The 24,982-nt window shown below is 36.2% G+C and overlaps 2 protein-coding genes across 2 annotated transcripts in view; both read left to right on the forward strand.

Annotated features, from left to right (window-relative positions):
• The first annotated feature begins 2,207 nt into the window (after window positions 1-2,207).
• On the forward strand, window positions 2,208-11,963 carry pcyox1l (prenylcysteine oxidase 1 like). Its single transcript, XM_039688215.2, has 6 exons — window positions 2,208-2,561; window positions 2,640-2,846; window positions 4,717-4,891; window positions 6,744-6,955; window positions 8,371-8,511; window positions 10,515-11,963. Exons 1-6 carry the CDS (start codon window positions 2,468-2,470, stop codon window positions 11,174-11,176), a joined length of 1,491 nt encoding a protein of 496 aa, XP_039544149.2. The 5' UTR covers window positions 2,208-2,467; the 3' UTR covers window positions 11,177-11,963.
• Window positions 11,964-23,995: 12,032 nt separating this feature from the next.
• Window positions 23,996-24,982, forward strand: part of crebrf (creb3 regulatory factor) — a 37,852-nt gene continuing 36,865 nt past the window's right edge. The window contains exon 1 of the mRNA XM_039688240.2: window positions 23,996-24,126. The gene's annotated coding sequence lies outside the window, so the exon portion shown is untranslated. The remainder of the gene's footprint in view (window positions 24,127-24,982) is intronic.

The following is a 24,982-nucleotide window of genomic DNA, read 5'->3' on the forward strand; positions in this document are numbered from 1 at the left end:
ACAGGCCACTCATGACGAGAAAGCAGCGTATAAATAAACGCTGACCTTTAAGAGTGCGAACGTGTGAAAGCAAAGATAAATACTATATATGAACATTTCGAGACACCATGGCCTGGTTTCTCAGACAGGGTTTAGATTAAGCCATGATTAGGCTTCAGTTCAATTCATTTAGGACATTTAAATAGCTTTTATAACTGTGCCTTAGAAAAAACAACAACATTAAAGATATATCAGTGCAAGTTGCTTTCAGTTAAAACAGCTCAAACATGCAGTTTAGACTCATGGCACAAATGTTAACTATAACCAAATAAGCAGAGTTTTTTTTTTACGTATTTTGGGTGAAAATATCTTTGACTAGAATAAATGGCCTGTATATTTCGAAAATATATCTGTGTATTGTATCATTGAAATCTTTGAAATGTCACAAATGGTGCAAATCAATAAATAATGGTTTCAATTTTAAACATAATATTAAATGTATTTGAATCTGACATTTCCTGGACATGCATCAAGTCCAATCATCGTGTTCCTGGCACTGGTCATTGTGATCTTATAAGAAAATCCCTCTTAATCGTGAGCATGTTATTGTTTGGGAAATCAGTGGCTAAAGGGGAATTTCTCCCTGACCCAGAACTAACTAATAACCAACATACGATCTGACTGGAACACTCTATTGAACTCAAGTGAAGTAAAGTAAACTACAACTCTAATTTCTCTACCAGATTTAATTGTGTTTTTGTAATTTTATTTATATAAATGAAATCAAATTTTATTTAATTATTTGATACAACTCATTGTTTTTATTTTGCACAATTCTCATGTGCTTTCCATTTTTAAAGCATACATTACGCAGGGAAAATATTAATTATGTGCATAATTTATATCTTTTTTATTTTTATTTTATTTGATCATGTGGTACAAGTAAGAGCTCTCCGAAAATTCCCAGCACACAAGTTGTAATTATGAGCTCTACGAGAACTTGAACACTTTTTACAAGTTGCAATCCTTACGATAATTACGACATGGCGTGAACGGAGCTGTGTTGAAATACTCCTTTAAATAGGACACTAACAACCATTTGTATGTGTCCGAAACCATAGTGGACGTTAATGATTGCACTCATTCAATCCCATAATGCACTGCAATAACCAGTGTACAACAACTTTGAACTTTGAGAGTCGTGGAAATGAATTCATCTATTCATTTTCCAATACATAACATCATACAGGTATAAATTCCTTTTTTATTGGTTATTAAATTAATAAGATTTTTTTTTTTTTACTATAGGTAACACTATATTTTGTATTATATAACATTTACTTTAAAGTACAAAAACTAATTAATGCTGCTGTTTCGAATACAATAAGGTCAAAATGACATCCTTCTCTCTTCTGATTGCCGTTATCGTTATCGACGATATCTTATATTTTTCCTCTTTTTGAAAGTTGTGAAAACACTTTTTGCTATTTGAGAAAATACGAACACAAAAACTATGTTTAAATAATCTCTCATTCATCATCGCCACCGCCGTCGGTGTATGAATGAGTGTATGAGTGGGTAAATGTGCAAAATGTAAAATGTAAAGCGCTCTGGTGGCCATTAGGTCTATGAAAGCGCTATATAAATGCAGTCCATTTACCTTACCATTCGATTTTACCTTACCAACTATGACAACTTCCGCTTCTGAGACACCTGTGAATGTAAATTTAACTGCCAGATATCACGTGACTCCTGACTGAGAAATCCCACCTGAGAGAGCCCTCTTTACTGTAAATGGAAATTAAAAGTAGTTAGGCCATCTTTTAGGTATCTTTCTGGGTGACAATACCTTAAAATTTCTTTGAAAGGCGGTGTTTTAAATATGCCGTATGATTGAAGGGACTAAACCAGTCGCTGAAATCGCTTATGGCACCTTTAACTTCCAATGAAAACTTAAATCTAATAAGTTGTTTTTAAATGAAAACTTAAATCTAATAAGTTGTTTTTAAGAAGCCCGTTCCATCTTTATGCTTCTTAGCATCCCTGTTGAAAGGTTTCTCCTTTTCCGATTGGTCAGGCATTTATATCGCTCCGATTTGTCAGAAGAGAGCCTCTCTTGCTCTGATTGGTCAGAAGAGAGCCTCTCTTGCTCTGATTGGTCAAAAGAGAGTCTCTCAGAGAGGCTTTCTTTGCTCTGATTGGTCAGAAGAGCATCTCTCTTGCTCTGATTGGTCAGATGCGTGCGCATGAAAGATCACGCGCTCTTGTTGTTGCCGGTGGACAGTAGCAGACATTTAAATGCGTATAGTTTTTAAGCGACATTTATCCAAATCATCCGATATTTTACGTGTTAATTCATTTTTCCTTCCTATTACAAAGCTGAGACGAAATGCATAAAGGCTCGTGCATTCATTTAACTGTTAGCTTGAACGCACGTGCATCCTCTGTCCATTGGAAGTAACGCTAGTCTCGGTTGTTATAAACAATTATGAATCAGTATCTGCTTGTTCTTCTTTCTTTTGTGTATGTATTGTCGGATTCGGATTTTGCAAAACAAGATGGTGCCCCGCCTTCTAAAATAGGTAGGCCAAAAAGTGACTGATATCAATAATAAAGGTGTTTATGCTGCAGTATGAACACTCGTGCTGGTGTGTTTGCAGCTGTTGTTGGAGCCGGAATCGGAGGAACCGCTACAGCTCATTTCCTGAGGCAACACTTCGGGCCAGAAGTGAGAATTGATGTATTTGAGAAAGGCTCAGTCGGTGGTCGACTGGCTACAGTTACCGTCAACCAGCAAGACTACGAGTCCGGGGGTTCCATCATCCATTCCCTCAACCTGCACATGCAAGACTTTGTCCAGCAACTAGGTTTGTTGTAACGTTATTCATATTGCTAAAATGTTGAAGTTCTCAGCCCATGCACTATCATGAATCATTTGTAGCAATGGGATTATTTTGTTCATACGTGTTTTTACATTGTACGTGACTTATACGTAAAAAATAAAATAATAATAATACCTGCTTATATTTACATCTGTAATTTCACTGTTCACCCTTCCCTTGCACCTTAAAGGAGTAGTTCACAGAAATTAAGGTTTTTGGTGAAAACATTCCAGGAATTTTCTCCATATTATGGACTTCAGTGGGAACCAAACGGTTCAAGGTCCAAATGAGAGTTTCAGTGTAGCTTCAAACGATACCAGACGATGAATAACGGTCTTATCTCGCGAAAATGAACTAATAATTTTTCGAGTCATTTGGTTCATTCAACGAACGAAATGTCTCGAAAAAAGATTTGCGAACAGTAGAGTCATGAACGCGCATCACAGAACAGAGCAAGGCGAACATTTGTGCTTATAAAACTTTTTTTATTTATTTTTTTAAGTGATGATCATTTCGCTAAATAAGATCCTTATTCATCATCTGGTGTCGTTTAAAGCCCTGTGAAGCTGCATTGAAACTCTCATTTGGACCTTGAACCGTTTGGTGCACAATGAAGTCCATTATATGGAGAAAAATTCTGGAATGTTTTCATCAAAAACCTTAATTTCTTTTCGACTAAAGAAAGAAAGACATGGACATCTTGGATGACATGGGGGTGAGTAAATTATCAGCAAAAGTTTTTTTTTTTTAAAGTGAACTTCTCCTTTAACCCACCCTTAAACGTGTCACATCTCAATAGCAGCACAAGTGTTTCGCAATACAATATGAACACACAATAAGCACAGGGATAGTGAAAATTATGTCATTAATGACTCCCCCCTCATGTCGTTCCAAGCCTGTAAGACTTTTTTTCATCTTCAGAACACAATTAAAGATATTTTTAATAAAATCTGAGAGATTTCTGTCCCTCCATTGACAGCTACGCAACTACCACTTTGATGCTTTAAAGAGATCGTAAAACGAATACATTTGAATTGAGTGGTTTAGTCCACATTTTCTGAAGAGACTCGGCCGCTTCATAAGATGAACAGACTGAATTTAGGCTTTTATTCACATATAAACATCAGTGGGTTAGTTACAGTGTTTTGAAGCATCGAAAACACATTTTGGTCCAAAAATAACAAAAACTATGACTTTATTCAGCATTGTATTGTCTTCTGGTTCTGTTGTGGATCCGCTTTCAGTGACGCTGCTGACGTAAGACGCGGCTGACATGTGTCTGGTGCGGCTGAGCTTCGGTTACAGTCTGAGGGAGACGCACGCTGTACAAAACAATCTTCACAAACATGTCTAAGGATTTCCACACAGAGGAAGACTTGCATTTTTTTGCCCAACCATATTTATTTGAACCCGAATACACGGACGAACCAGACACACGTCAGCAGCGGCACTGAACGCGGATCCACAGCAGAACCGGAAGACAATACAATGCTGAATAAAGTCATAGTTTGTGTTATTTTTGGACCAAAATGTATTTTTGATTCTTCAAAACATTGTACCTAACCAACTGATGTCACATGGACTACTTTGATGATGTCTTTATTTCATTTCTGGACAAGGACAGTATACCGTACATACATTTCCAAGGGAGGGACAGAAAACTCTCAGACTACATCTAAAATATCTTAAACTGTGTTCTGAAGATGAACGGAGGTCTTCCGGGTTTGGGACGACATGAGGGAGAGTCATTAATGACACCATTTTCATTTTTGGATGAACTAACATAACATTTTTTAACGCTAGTACTACTAAAGCCTGTTCTCTTCAATGCTCATCTCATGTGACCCGTCCACAGGGCTGAAGTACCGTAAGAGCGTGGCTGGGAAAACAGCCGTGTTTAATGGAGAGGAGTTTATCCTGGAGGAGACTGACTGGTACCTGCTGGATCTGTTTCGCCTGTGGTGGCGCTACGGGATCAGCTTCATCCGCCTGCAGATGTGGGTGGAGGAGATCATGGAGAAGTTCATGAGGTGAGCAAAAGGGTTGAGGACATAAAAATCCTTTTTCTGACAGCATATAATCTTTTAGATTTGCTTGCGTTTACAATTAAGGACAAGTTGTTCCAAACCTGCATGAATTTCTTTCTTCTGCTGAACACACAAGAAGATATTTTGAAGAATGTACCACCTGAAACTGAATCGCAATAACGAATAGGTTTTGTTGGGCTGCGACGTACGGCCCCTATTATGCTATTTTAGATGTTCCTCATTATGTTTTGTGTTTTGGTTGTCTCTTATAATACTTTTACATGCATCCAAGGTCAAAGAATACTTTATTTTCTCATAATACACATTGCAGCTACATAACCGAAGTTATGTTTAAGAAATCCGTATCATGTCTCATGTAATCGCTCAAGGAGTGTTTCAACTGCAGAAAGGCGTCAGCTTGTAAACACAATGTCACATTTACCTCAGAAAAACCATACTTAGTGACCATAACTCATTAGTCAGCTAGAAAAATAAACTCTAGAGAGGTGCATTTTGATTAATATAAGCACTACATTACATATTCATTATAATTTTTAATGTTCTTCAATATTTAATAATTGATTATGACACCATTCGATTATGGTTATGACAGCTTTTATGACACCAACCATTTAAATGTTTATATTTAAAAACTAATTTGAGTAGACACATGAACTTTTTAACTTTAAAATTTTAACTCTAAAGGTTTTAACTCTAATTTTTTTTTTAGATGTTCTCCTGTGTGTACAAAATACTAATAATCCACGCAATTATTAGTGAAAAAAAAACACTATTTGTAGGGCCCTATGAAATCCATTTACATTTTTTTCAAATTCGTTTTATTTTTAGGTTTTATTTATTTTTATTTACTTTTTTTTCTTCATTTTAATAGTTAAATTACATTTTAATAATCAAAAAACATAATTAATTAAATATGTTTACCTGAAATCATGAAACTTATACAATTTACTTTCAATTTATTAAAAGTTTTCCTTCCTCAAATTCGGTTTTATTTTGACTAAATTCTGTTTTCTAGATTCCATTTGAATTGTTTTAATTCAATTTTAATAATCAAAGTGGATGTCTAATTAATTAAACATGTGAACTCATAATTTATAATGTTTAAAAAATATATTTCTATATAATGTTTTTTTGTTTGTTTGTTTTTCTCCAGAAATCCTGTGTTGTGTATTTAAATTTTTCTGGCAACAGCTTTCTCTAAGATCTTTATCGACGATCAAATTAAAAATAGATTTGAAATTGGTCTAAAATGAATCTTTTCAACATCGGTCTCACAATGATCTGGAACAGAACCAGAGAGAAAGCGTTTGTTTACAATCGATTGGACACATTTCCCAACACTATTGAATATCTGTTTAAAAATTGTGCAAATATATAATTATGCAAATTTGTTACAAACGTTCAAGCAGGAAGTAAGACTAACGACTCATTTCAGGAAGTTCAGGATCGCTTCTTTCTTTTGGGGCACAATAACTCCATTTACTGTGCAATCTTTTAACCTTTGCGGACTTTATACAGTCACGAACAGCTTTATTAAAAGATAATATTCAAAAAAGCACAAAAGGGGCACTTAAAAATAAAATCTTTTGGTCAAGTCCTCAATAGGTAATACTAAAAAAAACCTCGGAGAAAGGGCGGCTCTTCTTGTCAAAACTCTTCTTGGGAAATGATCCAGTTGATGCGTTCTCTGTTATTTAAAAAAGACATTACATTCGATGATTTAACTGTAGTGTTGGGGAACCTTAAAATCTGCAGTTCTGTTCTGCTGAGTAACAGGTTTTTGTATTTGATTTTCATTTACCAAATAAACCATCATCCTCTCTTTTCCTGTCAGGATCTATAAATACCAGGCCCATGGCTACGCCTTCAGCTCAGTGGAGGAGCTGCTGCACTCTCTGGGCGGTTCAGGCTTCATCAACATGACCCGCAGCTCTCTCTCCGAATCTCTGCTCGAACTGGGCGTCTCCCAGCGCTTCATTGATGAGGTCATAGCCCCCATCATGAGGGTCAACTACGGCCAGAACGTCAGCATCCCTGCGTTTGTCGGTACGCACTGCACTCTTCATAGGGGTTCTAGCTTCTCTTATTTTTACACTCTTTTATATTATACTCTCACTTTTCACTTTCTTTTCATTCTAAAAGTGATGAATAATAATCACATAATACATATTTGAAGCACAAAGTATATATAGCTAATAAACCTCAAACATTAAATGGCTACAAGATCGTCTTATTAAAAATCTAAAGTGTCTTATGTAAATATTGTGAAGTTTTTGCACCAAAAACATAAGCATACTTAAAAATCTATTAAATATACACTACTATTCAAAGGTTTGGGAACATTATTATTATTATTATTTTTTGAAAATGTAGCATTTTTAATGCATTAAATATGGCAGACTAGGGATGGGCAACGATTAATCGTGATTAATCGCATCCAAAATAAAAGTTTGTGTTTACATAATACATGTTTGTGGAGTGTGTATAATTAATTTGTATATATAAATACCCACACATGCATGTATATATTTAAGAAATATGTGCATATATATATTTATTCACAATTAATATTATATATGAATATTTGATATATTAATAACACATTTTTCTTAAATATATATACATGCATGTGTGGGTATTTATATATACAAATTAATTATGCACACTACACACAAATATATTAAGTAAACACAAACTTTTATTTTGGATCCGATTAATCGCGATTAATCGTTGCCAATCCCTAGTGAAGACATTGTTACATTTCAAATGAACTTTTTATTAATATATTAAGCAGCTATAAAGCAACTGTTTTAACGTTAACATGTTCATCTTTGTTATCACGGGAATAAATTACATTTTAAAATGTACTCAAACACAAAACAGCCATTTTCAGCCCTTTAACTTAAAAACATTCTTTTTTTTAAATAAAAATAAAAAAGATGTCTTTGAAAATAATTCAATAAAGAAAAAAAAATATTTTGAAACATTGTAAATTTTGGTATATTAGTTTAATTAATTTTGTGACATTGTACATGCATTTTTAAATGTTACATAATTAAACAAGCTGATTTTTTGTTGTTGTTGCTTAGTTAAAATGAATGGCTTTTGGACCGAGTTCAAAAAGTTTATATGACATCAAACTGTTTTATGATGATTTGGCACTTTTAATACCGGTAACACTTTATTTTAAGGTGACATGGTTCCAATACTACATGTACTTACTATAGTCATAACAGTAAATGATGCATAGTTACAAATAACTAACCCTAAACCAAACCCTAACTCAGTACTTATTTGAGTAAGTACAACGTAACTACATCACCTTAAAATAAAATGTAACCTTCATGTCTTATCAACAGTAGAAGAGAATGTTCTGAACGATCTTGGAACAAACTGTTGGTCGTAAGATGACCTGTCCATGTTAGTGGTGTTCTCTCCATGTGTGGGTTTCTCTGTGACAGGTGCCGTGTCTCTCGCTGGTGCACAGGCCAACCTCTGGGCCGTGGAGGGAGGAAACAAGCTGGTTTGCTCAGGACTGCTTAAACTAGCAAAAGCTAATCTCATCCAGAGTCCAGTTACAACCATTAGCCTACGATCAGCAGGTATTCCACATGACAATCACTGAAGACCTCTAAAGGTGTGTTCATACTGACAGGCGAACATACTGTTCGTGGATCTAAACTTGAATTTATGAAAAAGGCTTAGAAAATCACGTTTTTGTCGTGGATCGGATACAGAACAAAAAATAAGCAGTTTGAATGAATGATTCAATGAGTCGCTTGTTTCAGTACTGGATGAATCAGCATTTTTTGAACAAATCTCTTGAATGAATGATTCAATGAAAAATACACTGGCTGAATCCGAAATAGCCGCCTATACCCTCAAATAGGGAGTTATTTCGGGGGACAGCCATTTGTATTGGTGTCAGAAACCATAGTGGACATTATTGAGTGCACTTATTCAATCCCACATTGCACTGCTATAACGAGTGTACAGCCGGTGTACGCTCAACGGCTGTCTGGATTCGCTCACTCGTAGGGACAAAAGGTCGCTTCTTCTGGGTTACGCAGATCTTCTTCCATTGTTTTTGGATCAGAAGATTCTGGATTATTTCAGAAGGTCAGAAACAACAGTGAAAACATGGATTGATTGAAATTTCTGTCAATGGCGGGAAAGTGGTGTCACTACACTATAATTGATTTAGAGCGGCGATTAACCTACCTGTGCAATCAACTGTTTAAAACATTCACCGGTCAATTTTGAGCATCCAGATGGTTTAATGCCAGTGTGAACTCTCTAAGTCGTCCTCAGACGAGCCTTCCATCGTTGCCTCCATGCATCCCGATTCTCCATGCATCCGGCCAGTTCGTTGGTGCTCTGGGCTCCCGCATCCCTCTTGAGTATGTCCACGTATGGACATGAACGCACCTTAAAAATATGAACGCACCTTAAAAATGTGGTGGTCTTATTAAATAATAGTGCTTTCAGTTTACGTTCGGAAACAAGCACAATGGATCAGACTAACCAACACAAGTTTTGACTGTAGCGAATGCGTGTCATGTCTTTAGATATGGAAAATTGATTTTACAATGAACACTTACACTCACCTAAAGGATTATTAGGTACATCATACTAATACAGGCCATTTTAGTTCAGTGAACTCATTGTCATGTTCAAGGAACCAATTTGAAATGATTCGAGCTTTGTGACATGGTGCATTATCCTGCTGGAAGTAGCCATCAGAGGATGGGGACATGGTGGCCATAAAGGGATGGACATGGTCAGAAACAATGCTCAGGTAGGCCGTGGCATTTAAACGATGTCCAATTGGCTCTAAAGTGTGCCAAGAAAACATCCCCCACACCATTACACCACCACCACCAGCCTGCACAGTGGTAACAAGGCATGATGGATCCATGTTCTCATTCTGTTTACGCCAAATTCTGATTCTACCATCTGAACGTCTCAACAGAAATCGAGACTCATCAGACCAGGCAACATTTTTCCAGTCTTCAACTGTCCAATTTTGGTGAGCTCTTGCAAATTGTAGCCTCTTTTTCCTATTTGTAGTGGAGATGAGTGGTACCCGGTGGGGTCTTCTGCTGTTGTAGCCCAAGTTGCTCTTCTGCTTGAATCACCTTAAATCAGTCGACCAGCTTGAATCTGTCGGCCCATTCTGATCTGACCTCTAGCATCAACAAGGCATTTTCGCACACAGGACTGCCGCATACTGGATGTTTTTCCCTTTTCACACCATTCTTTGTAAACCCTAGAAATGGTTGTGCGTGAAAATCCCAGTAACTGAGCAGATTGTGAAATACTCAGACACCAACAACCATGCCACGCTCAAAATTGCTTAAATCACCTTTCTTTCCCATTCTGACATTCAGTTTGGAGTTCAGGAGATTGTCTTGACCAGGACCACACCCCTAAATGCATTGAAGCAACTGCCATGTGATTGGCTGATTAGATAATTGCATTAATGAGAAATTGAACAGGTGTTCCTAATAATCCTTTAGGTGAGTGTATGTCTCAAAAATCGACAGTTTGCACAAAAGTGACAGCCCTATTGAATAATAACTAAAACTGCAGTTTGTTTCCTCAGGAGATTACCACCAGTATGAGCTCACCTACGACAATCAAAATGAAAAGACATCGGAGCTCTATGATATAGTAGTGGTAGCCACGCCTCTCCAACAAAACGTCAACTCCGGCATCTCATTCCAGGGCTTTGAGCCACAACTCCCGGAAATGACGGGCTCCTACCACCAAACCGTGGCCTCCATCATCCACGGCTACCTAAACTGCACCTACTTCGGCTTCCCCGACCCAAAGCTTTTCCCGTTTTCAAGCATCCTTACCACAGACACTCCCGGACTGGTCTTCAACAGCGCTGCCAGCGTGTGTCCCGTCAACATAACCTCCGGCTTCCGCAGGAAACAGCCTCAGGAGGCCGGCGTTTACAAGGTGTTTTCCCCAGTGCCTCTGGGCAAGAATGAGCTGAAGACTCTTTTTAAGTCCTATTACTCCGTGCAGGTCACGGATTGGTTGGCGTACCCTAGTTATGGAAGCACGCAGGGTTTGCCACCGGTGGAGCTGCACGAAAACTTGTACTTCCTCAATGGAATCGAATGGGCTGGAAGCGCGATGGAAATGAGCTCGGTGGCGGCTAAGAATATAGCGCTGTTAGCATACCACCGCTGGAACAGACAACTGGAGATGATTGACCAGAAAGACCTCATGCACAAAGTGAAGACAGAACTGTGACACTCATCACATGACACTGGAATTTAACAAGGAGGATTAAACTTCCACAACAGCCACACAACACGGCACATGTCTTGGTTTTACTATTTTGATGCTAAAACAGTTGCATGTCTGCCAGATGTTTGGCGAACACGAACAGCAGTGCGGTCTCGGGCTAAACGCTTGATCTTTAATGTGTGGGACGACTTCTCCCTCAAAAAAGAGATTTGAAGAGTAAATCTATATTTAAGTGTTTTTATTTTTGCTGAAGATGTCATGCCCTATCCGGATGTGATTAGTTTAACAAGGGTAGATGGTGTAATACTGTAATTTTACCACAGGACTAACGTTTCTGTAGTATTAATGGCCACGGAAATTAGTATTAGTATTAATTAGAAATTAGTATTAATTTCTAAACGGTATTAGAAATGTCAGTAAAACCAGAAGAAGTGGGAGGGGTAACTCGATTTACACCTGCTGTCATCATTTGCTTCCTAATATCACGTGCGCAAACACACACACACACACACATATGATAAATATATATATACATATATAATAGGCACTTACCTAAAGCTAAAATAAGATTAAAGGAGTAGTTCACTTTTAAAAAAAACTTTTGCTGATAATTTACTCACCCCCATGTCATCCAAGATATCCATGTCTTTCTTCAGTCGAAAAGAAATTAAGTTTTTTTGATGAAAACATTCCAGGATTTTCTCCATATAATGGACTTCAATGGTAACCAAACGGTTCAAAGTCCAAAAGACACTTTCAGTACAAACTGTTCAAAGGGCTTTAAATGACACCAGACGATGAATAAGGGTTCTATCTAGCGAAACGAGTGGTCATTTAAAAAATAAATCAAAAAGTTTAAGTTTTATAAGCACAAATGGTTGCCTTGCTCTGTTCTGTAATGAGCGTTCGTGAGTCGTGACTCTCCTGTTCAAATTCATTCATCAAAATGAACAAATCTTTTTTTCGAGTCATGACTCGAAGGGTCCTAGATAAGACTCTAATGGCTTATTAATCGTCTGGTGTCGTTTTAAAGTCCCTTGAAGCTGCACTGAAACGATCATTTGGACCTTGAACTGTTTGTAAAAACCGTGGAAAACTACTTTTAATCAGGGAATATTTACGTTCATATTTTACAGTATTTTACTGGATTAGTATAACCGGAGGACATTTTTCTGGATCTTTTTCCAGAAGGTAAGTCGCCGTAATCTTCACTGGCGTACGTTAGACAGGACAAAAATATCTGGAAGTTCTGGTATTTATATTTAACCCCTCCTCTCCATGTTAAACTAATCCAGTCGGAATAGGGATTTAGTTTCACAATTTTGTGTTTTACATGCTTTGTATGTGTAAAGTCTTAGCAGGAATTCATCTTTAAAAACGATTTATAATGATAGCTTGATTTTCTCATTTCAATAACGGTTGGCTTGTGTTGAATATGATCAATACGTTCTTTGATATGATTCTGCGTTTGGCATCTCCATGGTGATGTAATATAAGTACTAATAAATAAACGAAGTTCATTGAGGCAGAATACAATTAACAATAAAGATACAATAAACCTTGACATCTAGAAGAACACTTGATTTAGACCTGTCGATGACAAATATCACCAACAGTGATTACATGAACAAAGCTAAAGCTAAAGCTATTTATGCACTAAAGACTAATGATTAACAATCTGAATAAACCAACGAGAAAACGGAACTGAGAAACACATGACTTAATCAACCACTCAGAACATGACAAGGGAAGCACATGACCTGCATGACAAACAGGAAATATGACTCAAATATGAAAACAAACTAAAAACGTGACTTGTGCATAACTGGTCTTGAAATGTATTTAATAATTTTTATTTATTACGAAATTCAATTACATAATTCACGTTCTTATTATAATCTTATTCAATCATAAAATGTATGTTTTTCAAAGAAGTCTCCCGTTCACAAAGGTTGCATTTATTTACAAAAAAATAAAATAATATATATATATATATATATATATATATATATAATTGTCATTTAAAATAACTTTTCTATTAAATTTATAAGTATTTATCCTCTGATGGCAAAGCTGAATTGTTAGTGTCACTTCAGAAATCATTCTAATATAAAAATAAATTGTTATTCTTTATATTTTTGTGTAAACAGTGATGTTTCTTCAGTACTCTTTGATGAATATTCACTGTTTAAAAATAAAACCCATCTTTGCTGAAAAACATAAACCAACATATTTATTGATGGGTTGTACGCACAAGGACAAATATAACAGTGGACCCGTCTTTAATGAAATATCTCACGTAACCGGTGGAAACAACCTCTAATACCGAACAAGTGAACGGAAAACATCAATCGCACATGAAGACAAAATACAATGAAACAGAAACAGAATATATTATACATTACAACTGACCACAGCCTTTGGAGTATATATACATAATATATATGTATACAGGACTGTTCTTTTGTTTCAAAACTTGATAAAATGTTCCCATACTGTATTCATCAGATTAGTAATTATAATCAAGAAACTAAAATTTCTTTTAAAATGAATTATAGACAATATCTTTCTTTTCTTTTTTTACTATATAATATCAGAAATTACAGAGGAGGGCGCTGTTTCTAGAAACGTGTTAAAATACTGTGAGAAACTACAGAGATTGAGCAGCATTAACAATGTAAGCTTTGTCTGCAAATGTGGGACTTTAATAAAGACACTGAGCAATGGCTCTACATTTGGATGCTTGTTCTTTGGTGGGAAAAAAAGGCAAATGTATACCAGTTTATAGATTAGTAAAGGAAAGGGGTTTATGATAGCCTATTAATAACCTAAATTTATGTTGTAAAATCCATGCAAATTGTATTTATTGTGTCTTAATCAGTTTAACAACCTCTCAAAATACTTGCACAAACAAAGCAGTGAAAGCACACTATCACGGCGGCAGTGACGCATGGCAAAATGTAACAATTACGGTAATTTTTATGCCATTCTTAAATACTCTAATACTCTAATCAACGATTCTGTTGTTTTCTGATATTCAGTGCACTGACACCCAGGCATCTAACGTCTACTGTGAGCAGAAATCTTGGCCGCTGAACTGATTAGAGAACAGTCCATCCAGACAAACACTATACCCTACTTTTCTCTTCATTTGTTTGCTGAATCTGTTTACATAGTAACCCGCTCATAAACACTGAGCACATGGAAACCATATTCTGCTTGTCACTGTGCTATTGTGAACACAGAGCTGTAGCTTCAGGTCTGCAGGAGCAAACATCTGAATAAATGTGTGTGCGTGTGTGCATGTGTGTACCTACTTAAAGGTGCCCTAAGGCACGATGTCACGCGTCTTTTAGGCCAAATTTTATTTATTTATTTATTTATTTAAATTTTTTTTTCAAACATCTCTTCACTATCCGCTAGCTGTATCCCCTGAACACACTGTAAAGAAACGCGGTCTCTTTAAACACCCCAGGCTCCACTAACGGCAACAAAAACAAACTGGGCCAACCCGCACCACGAAACATAACAAACTGTTCCAGCCAATAACCGGCAAGAAGGATTTGGGGGCGGGGTTTGGGGGGTTTATGAGGAGGAGGGAGGGTCGAGCTAGCCTCCGTTTTGTTTGACAATACTTCAAACGTCAACAGGAAGTGACGTCACCCGACATTTAACCATATTTCACCAGAAGTGAATTTTGACCATAGACAGTAAAAGAAATGGACACAGCGACCCCATTGATTTCAACGGAGAAGACTGTCTGATGTCTGAGCGACTGCGCAGGCTCAAACTGAGTGTGAGGACAGTCTAAAAAGTTGAAAATCAAATCTGAATCACCTAATTCCTCAAAAAAAAAAAATTAATATTTTGTCGCGTGGTTTTTATGGACTCTCTATCTATGGGCTTCTCTTTTCTCTCTTCTCTCTTTAGGGCTGTGCAAAAATTAATTGCGATTAATCACATCCAAAATAAAAGTTTACATAATATATAATAAATAAAATTACATAATATATAATAAATAAAATGTTTACATAATATATTTGTGTGTGCTGTATATAATTATTTTGTATACATAAATACACACACATGCATGTATATATTTAAGAAAATGTGTTATTCATATATTAAATATTTATATTTATATAATATAGATTATGTATTTATATATATATATATATATATATATATATATACAGAATTTAAGCGCCAATAATTATTAAATATATACATGCATGCATAGGTATTTATATATACAAAATAATTATATACAGCACACACAAATATATTATGTAAACACAGACTTTTATTTTGGATGCGATTAATCGCAATTAATTTTTGCACAGCCCTAATATATATATATATATATATATATATTATTATTATTATAATTATGGGGTGAAATAACACATCCTGGAACATTTCTAAAATAAAATATTAATAATGTGTCAGTACTGTGGTGGTATTTCTAATATATATATATTTGGAACTTTCCATAGCATGTGAAGTTATTGCAGTTTACATCTGAAATGTTTATTAATTTATCATTTGGAAACACGTGCTTTCTCTGTGAAATGTCTAAGATGGCCTGAAGGATCGCTTTTAGTTTATGCATTGAAACTCGATAATAATCGCATTGTACATCTTTGTCCTTTCATTTTTGTTTGTGTACGATGCGTAACCATGGCGACGTGGACCATTCACTCTCCCGGAATCCTAAAGAATGCAGAAAGCCTTTGGATTTATTCTGACATCACTGTTCCTGTTCCTTCACTCTGGCCCGGCTGATTCCCTTATTTGGAGCGCCACGGAGCAACGACACCATTACATACTGCAGTTCATGACACTAAAAGTACAAAACCACCTTGCTTAGACATTAAATCCAGCTTTTTTCTGCACGATTCAGAACATTTTGAGGTCAGGTGACGTAAATTTTGTCCTATTATAGCCTACAGTATGGCCCTGTTTCTTTGACGGATAGGTTACACTGGCAGCAGCACAAAGCCTCTTTCATCTTCGTGTAAGTTTAAGTTTTGTTTCCTTCTTGGGAGTAATAGATGCTACACTAAAAGGTTTGGCACGCAGCCCGGAGGTTTCTGCGGCCGGACCCAAGCCTGTGCACAAGCAAACCGGCCCTTCCCTCTCAAGGAATCTTGTGTTCGTTCCACTTAATCACTGAAACTTCTTAAACCTATTATCTATTGAAATGCATTCTCAATTTTAACCTTTTAGGGTACGTTTACACGACAAAAATGTCCTAAAAAGTGCTATATGATTCATGCCAGGCCAGTAGTTGGCGATGAAACACTACGTGCCTATAGACTGAACACATAATACACATGCGCCACTACCATTTTCACAAATTTGCACAAAACGTTTTTGCAGTTTACATTACATTATTTTCAAAAACTTGCACTTTAAAACCAGTTTTCAAAAGTTTGTGTTTTCAGGCCCCCAAAACGGCATTGTCTCGGTTTCAGTAGCCGGAGGGTTGAAGCTCACTGATCTATTCAAGAACATCTGGAATAAAGACATCATCCCTAAAGAGTGGTCCAAATGCCTCATTATCAAGCTTTCCAAGAAGGGCAACCTTCAAAATTGTGACAACTGGCAGGGCCTTAGCCACACCCTCAAACACGATGAGCCAATCACAGTGCGCAGCTAACCCAATAAACTCGGACATTCTCTGCTTCCACGTCCATTGAAATGCATTGCAGTTATTCAGTTTTCATTCGTGTTTTCTTGTCATTTTAAGTATAAAATGGTCGAACGGTGTGCGTGGGGTACATGCAGCTCCGACACTAGGTTCTCGAGAGGCTTGACTGAAAGTTCACGAACTTTGAAATATTATTACCTCGCAAGCAGGGACTTTCTGAGCGGGAAATTCATTTATTCCTGGTTCTTGCAGTCCCTAATTCCTGGGGAAAGTTCCTGCGGTGAAAACACCACTTAAAGGGATAGTTCACTTTGAAATTAATTTTTGATATGTTTTATCTTACCTCAAGGGCATCCAAGATGTAGGTCTCTTTGTTTCCCCAGTATTTTCAATTTTGACATTTTTTGGTCAAACCGTTGTTGTCTGTTAGTCATAATGGAGGTGAAGGGGGTCCTCAATCGGTTCACCTCAAAGAGCATGCACAGAGAAGTCCAAATTAAACATGATTTAATGACTCGTAAATGTAAGTACACATTGATGGCCTAAGACACGAAACGAGCGGTTTGTGTGAGAAAACGAACAGTATTTATATCGTTTTACCTTTTGTAATCATAGCCATGACCATAGCCACGTCAATTATTTGACGGCACGGGCGCTTCGGTCTGCGCATGCGCTGGAAGTGATCGCTTGCGCGGCTATGTCACTCTTTGTTTATTTCGGAAGTTTTACCTTTCACTAAACATATTTAGATATACGGGAAACCACAATGGAAGACGATTTTGGTATATCTAAATATGTTTAGTAAAAGGTAAAACTTCCGAAATCTCTGTGTAAATATTGAGTGACGTCACACGCACGCGATCACTTCCGGCATAACTTTGAACTGATTCAGTTCGGTTCAGTTGGACATTGAACAACTGATTCATATCACTTGGATCACAAGAGGTAAAAACGATATAAATATTGTTCGTTTTCTCACAAAAACCACTCGTTTCGTGTCTTAGGACATCAATGTGTACTTACATTTACGAGTCATTAAATCATGATTCATTTTGACTTCTCTGTGCATGCTCTTTGGTGGACCCCCTTTGCCTCCATTGTATGACTGATAGACAACAACGGTTTGACTGATAAAACTGTGGAAACAAAGACACCTACATCTTGGATGCCCTTGAGGTAAGCTAAAACATATCAAAAATTAATTTCAAAGTGAACTATCCCTTTAAGTAAGTGTGTGTGTGTGTGTGTGTGTGGTGTTCAGGTAAACTGTATGTTGTTAAGACAAAATACCCCATAAGGATGGAAATATCTGAAATCCTTGAGCTTGTGGGGACATTTTTTGGTCCCAATGAGGAAAACAGCTTATAAATCATACAGTATTATGTTTTTTGAAAATGTCTGAAAATTCAGAAAGTTTTCTGTGATGAGTTGGTTTAGAGGTAGGGTTGGTGGGCTTAAAATATACAGTATAAAAACCATTATGTCTATGGGAAGTCCCCATAAAACATAAAAACACACCGTGTGTGTAAAAACACATCCAAATGCATTATGGTAATGTAAATATATAGGCTATAATCTGTGTGTGTACACTGCTTTTTTTAAAAATGGCGGGTGCTGGCGTTTCGCGTGTGCTCATCTTACAACCTTTTGAGCTGGGCTGGATCCCTAAAAGTCATTCCTAGAACTAAGATCGTTTTCAGTTCCTACCAACCAAAAAGTGGGTATTTCACCATTAGTTCTAGGAACATAAATAGGTTCCTCTGGTGTGAAAGCCCCTGTTGACCTCAGGCTGAGACAAGAGCAGGCTGGTTTCAGGGAGGGGAGAGGTTATGTACACCAGATTTTTGCTCTAAGAAACATCATCGAGTAGTGTCTGTAGTGGAACATGTTAACTTCATTGACTTGATGATGTAGCTTTTATGTCATTTACGCATGCCCACCTACAAGAGAAGACTGACAGTCAACTTTACCAATAAAATAGGCCTCAACATAAACATCACCTAAACCCAAGTGATGCGCATTAATGTAAGATCTCATGAACCAATTATTCTGAATGGAAGTCCACTTGAAGATGTTGAGGAGTTCATCTACCTTGGCAGTCATAATGCTGCACATTAAAGCAAGACTTGGTAAAGCCTGCAGTACATTCACTAGACTCCAGCCCATTTGGAAATCTGCACCGTACTGCCTCAGAACAAAGAAAAGACGATACAATAGCAATGTCAAATCGGTTCTGTGGTATGCGGCAGGAGGTTGGCGTGTCATTGAGGGTGACATAAAGAAGGTCTATTCCACAACAATTGCCTAACATCAGTGATGGTTTGAGCTCCAATATCATGACAATCCTGATTGTATTTGATGGACACGACACTGCCGAGGACTACCAAACCCTTCTGGAGGATCATGAGCACCTGATGCTCAAACCGTGTATCAGCATGATCATGCACCAACACACACAGCAAGACTTGTGACAGAAGGGTTTGATGAAGATGAAAGTGACGTTGAACATCTCCCATGGTCTGACAGTCACCAGATCTGAATATTATTGAGGTGTTTTGGAGGAGCGAGTCCACCAGCATCATATAGTGACCTGGACACTGTTCTGGAAGAGGAACGGCTCATAATCCCTCTGGTCACTGTGAAGGACTTCTATCTGTCAATTGGTGCTGTTTTTGGATGCAAAATGAGGCCCTCACCATTCTAACAAATTATTGTGTAGTAAAACCAGGTGTTTCAGTTTTTTTGTCCAACCCCTGTACCTGTGAGTTTCTACTGATCCTGAAGACCTTGATTAGCTTGCTCAGGTGTGTTTGATCAGGGTTGGAGTTAAACTCTGCAGGGACAGTGGCCCTCCAGGACCGAGTTTGAGGAAGCCTGCTTTAGCGTCAATATGAGACGCAGATATATATGAGCCAGAAGGCGCCTCCTAGTGGTCTAACACTAACCCTACCCTAGAACTAAGGCTGAATCCCAATTCTCTGTCTTAAAGCCAATTTATACTTCTGAGTAGGGTGCGTGCAGTAGGTACGGCGTAGCATACGCACAGACGCCGTCCCATGCCGCGTACCCTTCGCCGTCGCCTGAGGCGCACCTCTTCAAAAATGTAACTACGCGTCGACGCGGACCGCAAGATCGGTGATTGGTCGGCTTGGTAGCATCGCATTTCCTCCTACGCATTTCCGCACGTACCTTCTCACGCATTTCCATCACTGTCTATGATTTCCACACATACCATCTCCTCCGACGTCTTCTCTCATTTCTGCCTTTCAGTTTTAGTAATTTCACTAAAGTGAACTGTTTTTCCACCTCAACAAGCTCCAACTCCAACATGATCCACTCTCTTTCAGTCGCTATTGCTTGTAGTAACCTAGCCGCCAGGAATCTAAACACAAAGGAAAAAATAAAACCCTCCGCCGCCAACTAGCGTTTCGGAGCAGTACTGCAGAGCAACCAAGACCTGAACGCAGAATTATAAATGCTCACAACGGCGTCACCTACGTGCGTAGCAAACGCCGTACACTACGGCGTACCCTCGACGCAGAAGTATAAATTGGCCTTTACCCCTTCCCCTTCGTCTTACCCCTAGCCCTTGTCCCTCGAAACTGAGTGGTAGGCGCTAGTGCAAACATACCCCTATGAAATGAGTTACGTCATCTTACATCGTCCTTAACTGCCGTCTGTGTCACCCGGGGCGACAAGTGTTGATCACAAACTTCTCAAACTTTCAAGATGCCGTCAAAATGTCTGGGATTCGGCTTTTGCTTTCTGCCTTCACTATTCAGTATGTTTACTTGAATTACGTCGTTACGTGAAGTGACGTGTGCCGTAAAGCAGTCAATTTTGTAGTTCTTTTTGTGCTCCGGTTACTACCGAAACCCGAAGTTACATAGTGCAAGTAAAAGTTACACAGACCGCGTCAGGCTATGGCAGACGTGTCGTTTAACCTATTGTAAGTTGATGGGTCTTGGAAATATATTATGAAGGTTGAAAAACTACATAGTGTTACTTTAATCTAAGCCAAGTTGTACAGTTCAATAATACATAAACATCCCCCCAATAAAAGAATAAAGTAGCAGTACATTTATCTTTGAAATATGAGATTACTCATCTTTATTTTTACAGAGAAGCGCAAGCCTCCACTATATGGGCTTGGGTATATTGATGAATGTTTGTAATCATCATTTTTTTAATAGATTTTGCAAATCACCTGGCAAACAGGCCTTCATACTCCACTTTTGTGATTATTGCAATATGTGTGTGTATGGTGTGTATCATATACTGTACATAATATTTACTATAACTTGAATGTTGCACATGTGGACATTTAATTTAATATGCAATATTATTGATCTGCCTGCACTGACACCATTAAATGAGAACCGACCTGAGCTGGACCATGACATCACTGTTTTCTCCAGAGCGGCTATATAAAATAACTAAATTAATAACTTTTTTACTACAAAAATTAAACATCAAGCTGAACGATGACAATATTTTCTTCTGGAAACAAATTTTATCTTTGCTGTGAAACAACCTGTATTAAAGCACTATATAAATAAATGTGGACTTGACTTGACTTGGATACAAATATTGATTTAAAAACTTAATGACAAAAAAAGTTCACTTCTAACCTAGATTCCTGTTCTGAACACTGGGCTTTCACTCAAACTACTTGAGGTACATCCTGAGATACGGGTCCCGTGTGTGCCGAACACTTCTTGGCTGCTTTTCCTTCACAATCAGCTCCAAAAAAGGGAGGTTTGGTAAAGAAATCCATATACAATGGCACAGCAAAGCCAACAAAACTTTATTATATTATATTATATTATATTATATTATATTATATTATATTATATTATATTATATTATATTATATTATATTATATTATATTATATTTAGGGCTGTCAAACGATTAATCGTGATTAATCGCATCCAAAATAAAAGTTTGTGTTTACATAATATATAATGCACTTCTGTGTATAATTATTTTGTATATATATAAATACACACACATGCATGTATATTTAAGAAAAAAATATATTATTTATATATACAATATTTATATTGATATATGATATAAATTATCTACATACAGTATGTACGTGAAATATTTCTTAAATATATACAAGCACGTGTGTGTGTATTTATACATATAACATAATTATACACAGAAGTGCACCCACATTATGTAAACATAAACTTTTATTTTGGATGCGATTAATTGCGATTAATTGTTTGACAGCTCTAATTATATTATATTATATTATATTATATTATATTATATTATATTATGTAATTAATATTATTATAATAATATTTTAATACTATTATTATATTAATATATTTGTGTGTGCTGTGTATAATTATTTTGTATATATAAATACACACACACATACATACATACATACACATATATATATATTTAAGAAACTGTGTTATACATATATGAAATATTTATATATAATATAGATTATGTATTTATATATGTAGTATTTACGTGCAAATGATTCTTAAATATACATGCATGCATATGTATTTATACATGCAAAATAATTAGACACGTAAACACAAACGTTTATTTTGGACGCGATCAATTGCACTTAATCTTTTCACAGCCATAATATAATATAATATAATATAATATAATATAATATAATATAATATAATATAATATAATATAATATAATATAATATAATATAATATAATATAATATAATATAATGATGAATAATATAATATAATGAATTGTGATTAATCGCAATTAATCTTTCTTCAGCCCTTAATTAATCAGCCCTATATGATCCCTATGGTGTTTGTATTGGGGGATACACACATTAGAGAGGCTATAGGGAAAGGCAGGGAAAGTATGTCTCATTTCTTGGTTTCATGGTAAAAATTGTGTTTGTTTTTTGTGTGAGTATTTTGATCTGGTGACTTTGTTCATTCTCTGTTAAGCTTGTGGGCAGCATTTAAAACAGCATGACCTGTTGTGGCAAGTCTACTCAGCTTCAGATAAAAGTTTATATATTTGACATATTTAAAATATTTGGATGGGGCTTGCAAGTTGTTGTATGCTTATGTTGAAATTTTATGTATTTAATTTGTACATTTTTCATAATCTGTCCATAAATGTTTTTATGCCCTTTTAGGGGTATAAAATGGCTTTTATGGCTCATAAATGCATTGCAAAATAATGATAATTAAAAGTTCCCCCAAAGCCTTGTGTGTCTTATATTTAACATTAATATGAATTTTAAAATGATGTATGAATAATCAAGTAAACCCGAGTTGATTCAGTCCAGCAAAGGTTAACAGTAAAATATTACATTTACTTTATAAAAATATTTTATTTGATAAAAAATAAACTATCAATCAGATGACAGGAGTCATGAAGTAGATTGTGTACAACTGTTTTTTTTTTCCAGCAAAGTTTTGCTCATATTGATCATTTATAGGCCCTAGAAATTAACATAATAAATATTATACAGTAGGCTAAAATATCCATAAATAGGCATTATACTTATTGTTCAACTGAATTTTTTTAAATAATGTTTTGTTTAAGTTATGAGAGAATACTTTTTTTTCCCCAAATGTCGCTAAAATGTAATAATTGTAATACACATTACATTCTGTCAAATTGTATAATTTGTGTCCTAATAAGATGGAAAATAGCAATAAATACATTTTCTAATGTCTCTTTATGGTCTTGTTCTTTTTGGGGTAATAATTTAATATAGCATAATGTAATATAGTGCAATATAATGCAATATAATATAATGTAATCTAATCTAATGTAATGTAGTATAATGTAATATAATATAATATAATGTAATATAAAATAATGTAATATAAAATAATGTAATGTAGTGCAATATAATGCAATATATAATATAATGTAGTGCAATATATAATATAATATAAAATAATATCATATTATATAATGTAATATATCATAATATAATATAATATAATATAATATAATATAATATAATATAATATAATATAATATAATATAATATAATATAATATAATATAATATTATGAAACCCCCTTTTTCAGGCTGAAGTGTTTAAATAACTTGTTTTGGCACAAGAACGAGCGCGCGCCTTGATTGGTCAGCACAGAACCACGTGACAAGGGAGTCACGCGCTTTCCAGGAACCCGTCAGGAAGAAGATAAACAAAACAAACCCGAGAGAGGAAGACGGCGTGGATTGAGAAGAAATGACATTAAGTTTTCATACAGACGATTAAATTTGGGAATTACTTCCATTTTTTCTAATAAATGGGTTGCTTAAAGGTGAGTCATCTTTTTTAACTATGCCAACGCCGCGAAGTGTGCAAGAATATTTGTTTAATGATGATAAAAACAGTGTGTCTTGTAGTTAGCTCTCTGGCTAAGTTATGCTAGCAGAGGGGAGGGACGCGGAGGCCATAGTGTTGAAGCAGCGCTAGTTCCCCTAACCCGCTCTCGTCTGTTTATCTCACTGGATTCAGTGCGATATTTTATCGTGTTTCGCAGCTTGAGGTGTCCGTTTGTCCTTTCAGATCAATATTTTTCCCGTGTTTGCTTAGCTGGCCAGTCATTGGTGCTGAGTAAGGGCAGGAGGTGTTGGTTCGCTTTCAGTTACACAAGAAGAACTTCTAGAACATTGCAGGACCCCAGAGTTTTCTTTTAGCGTACAAACCCAGCCCAGATATCGACTAATAAGATGATAATATAAATTAGATGCATTAAATAAAGCTTCTCCGAATCGGAAAATCAGTGATTTGCTAGATTTTTTTGTATTCATAGATTCTTTTACGGAATAGTCTTACTATAAGTCTGCAAGGGTACACGCCCCCATCGTGCACGATGCTAAGCGAAATGACAAAACACGATAGTTTGTGCGTTGTCTAGAACGTTTTTGGGACATGGACACCTACCCCAGCTGATATTAATGTGTTTTGATCGTGCACCAAAAAAAAAAAAAACCCGCATTAAAATGTAATTTCTGGTCAGTTTGATCGAGTCGTTTAATCTCAAGTTATTTTGCATGCAGTCTTGGTAAGGGCTCAAAATTGAGCGTTTATCTGCAAACTAAAAGTTTGCGGAAATAATGTTTTGCATTCCATCTGTTTACGTAACGTGTGGAGGCCTGCGATATTGTTTGTTG

This window comes from Pimephales promelas, chromosome 19, assembly GCF_988280905.1.
Source record: "Pimephales promelas chromosome 19, fPimPro1.hap1.1, whole genome shotgun sequence".
NCBI classification, from domain to species: domain Eukaryota; kingdom Metazoa; phylum Chordata; class Actinopteri; order Cypriniformes; family Leuciscidae; genus Pimephales; species Pimephales promelas.

Coding starts and splice junctions, on each gene's coding strand:
- pcyox1l (XM_039688215.2), top strand. CDS start 2,468: ATGAATCAGTATCTGCTTGTTCTTCTTTCTTTTGTGTATGTATTGTCG. Junction 2,562..2,639: donor TGCCCCGCCTTCTAAAATAG/GTAGGCCAAAAA, acceptor GTGTGTTTGCAG/CTGTTGTTGGAGCCGGAATC. Junction 6,956..8,370: donor CAGCATCCCTGCGTTTGTCG/GTACGCACTGCA, acceptor TCTCTGTGACAG/GTGCCGTGTCTCTCGCTGGT.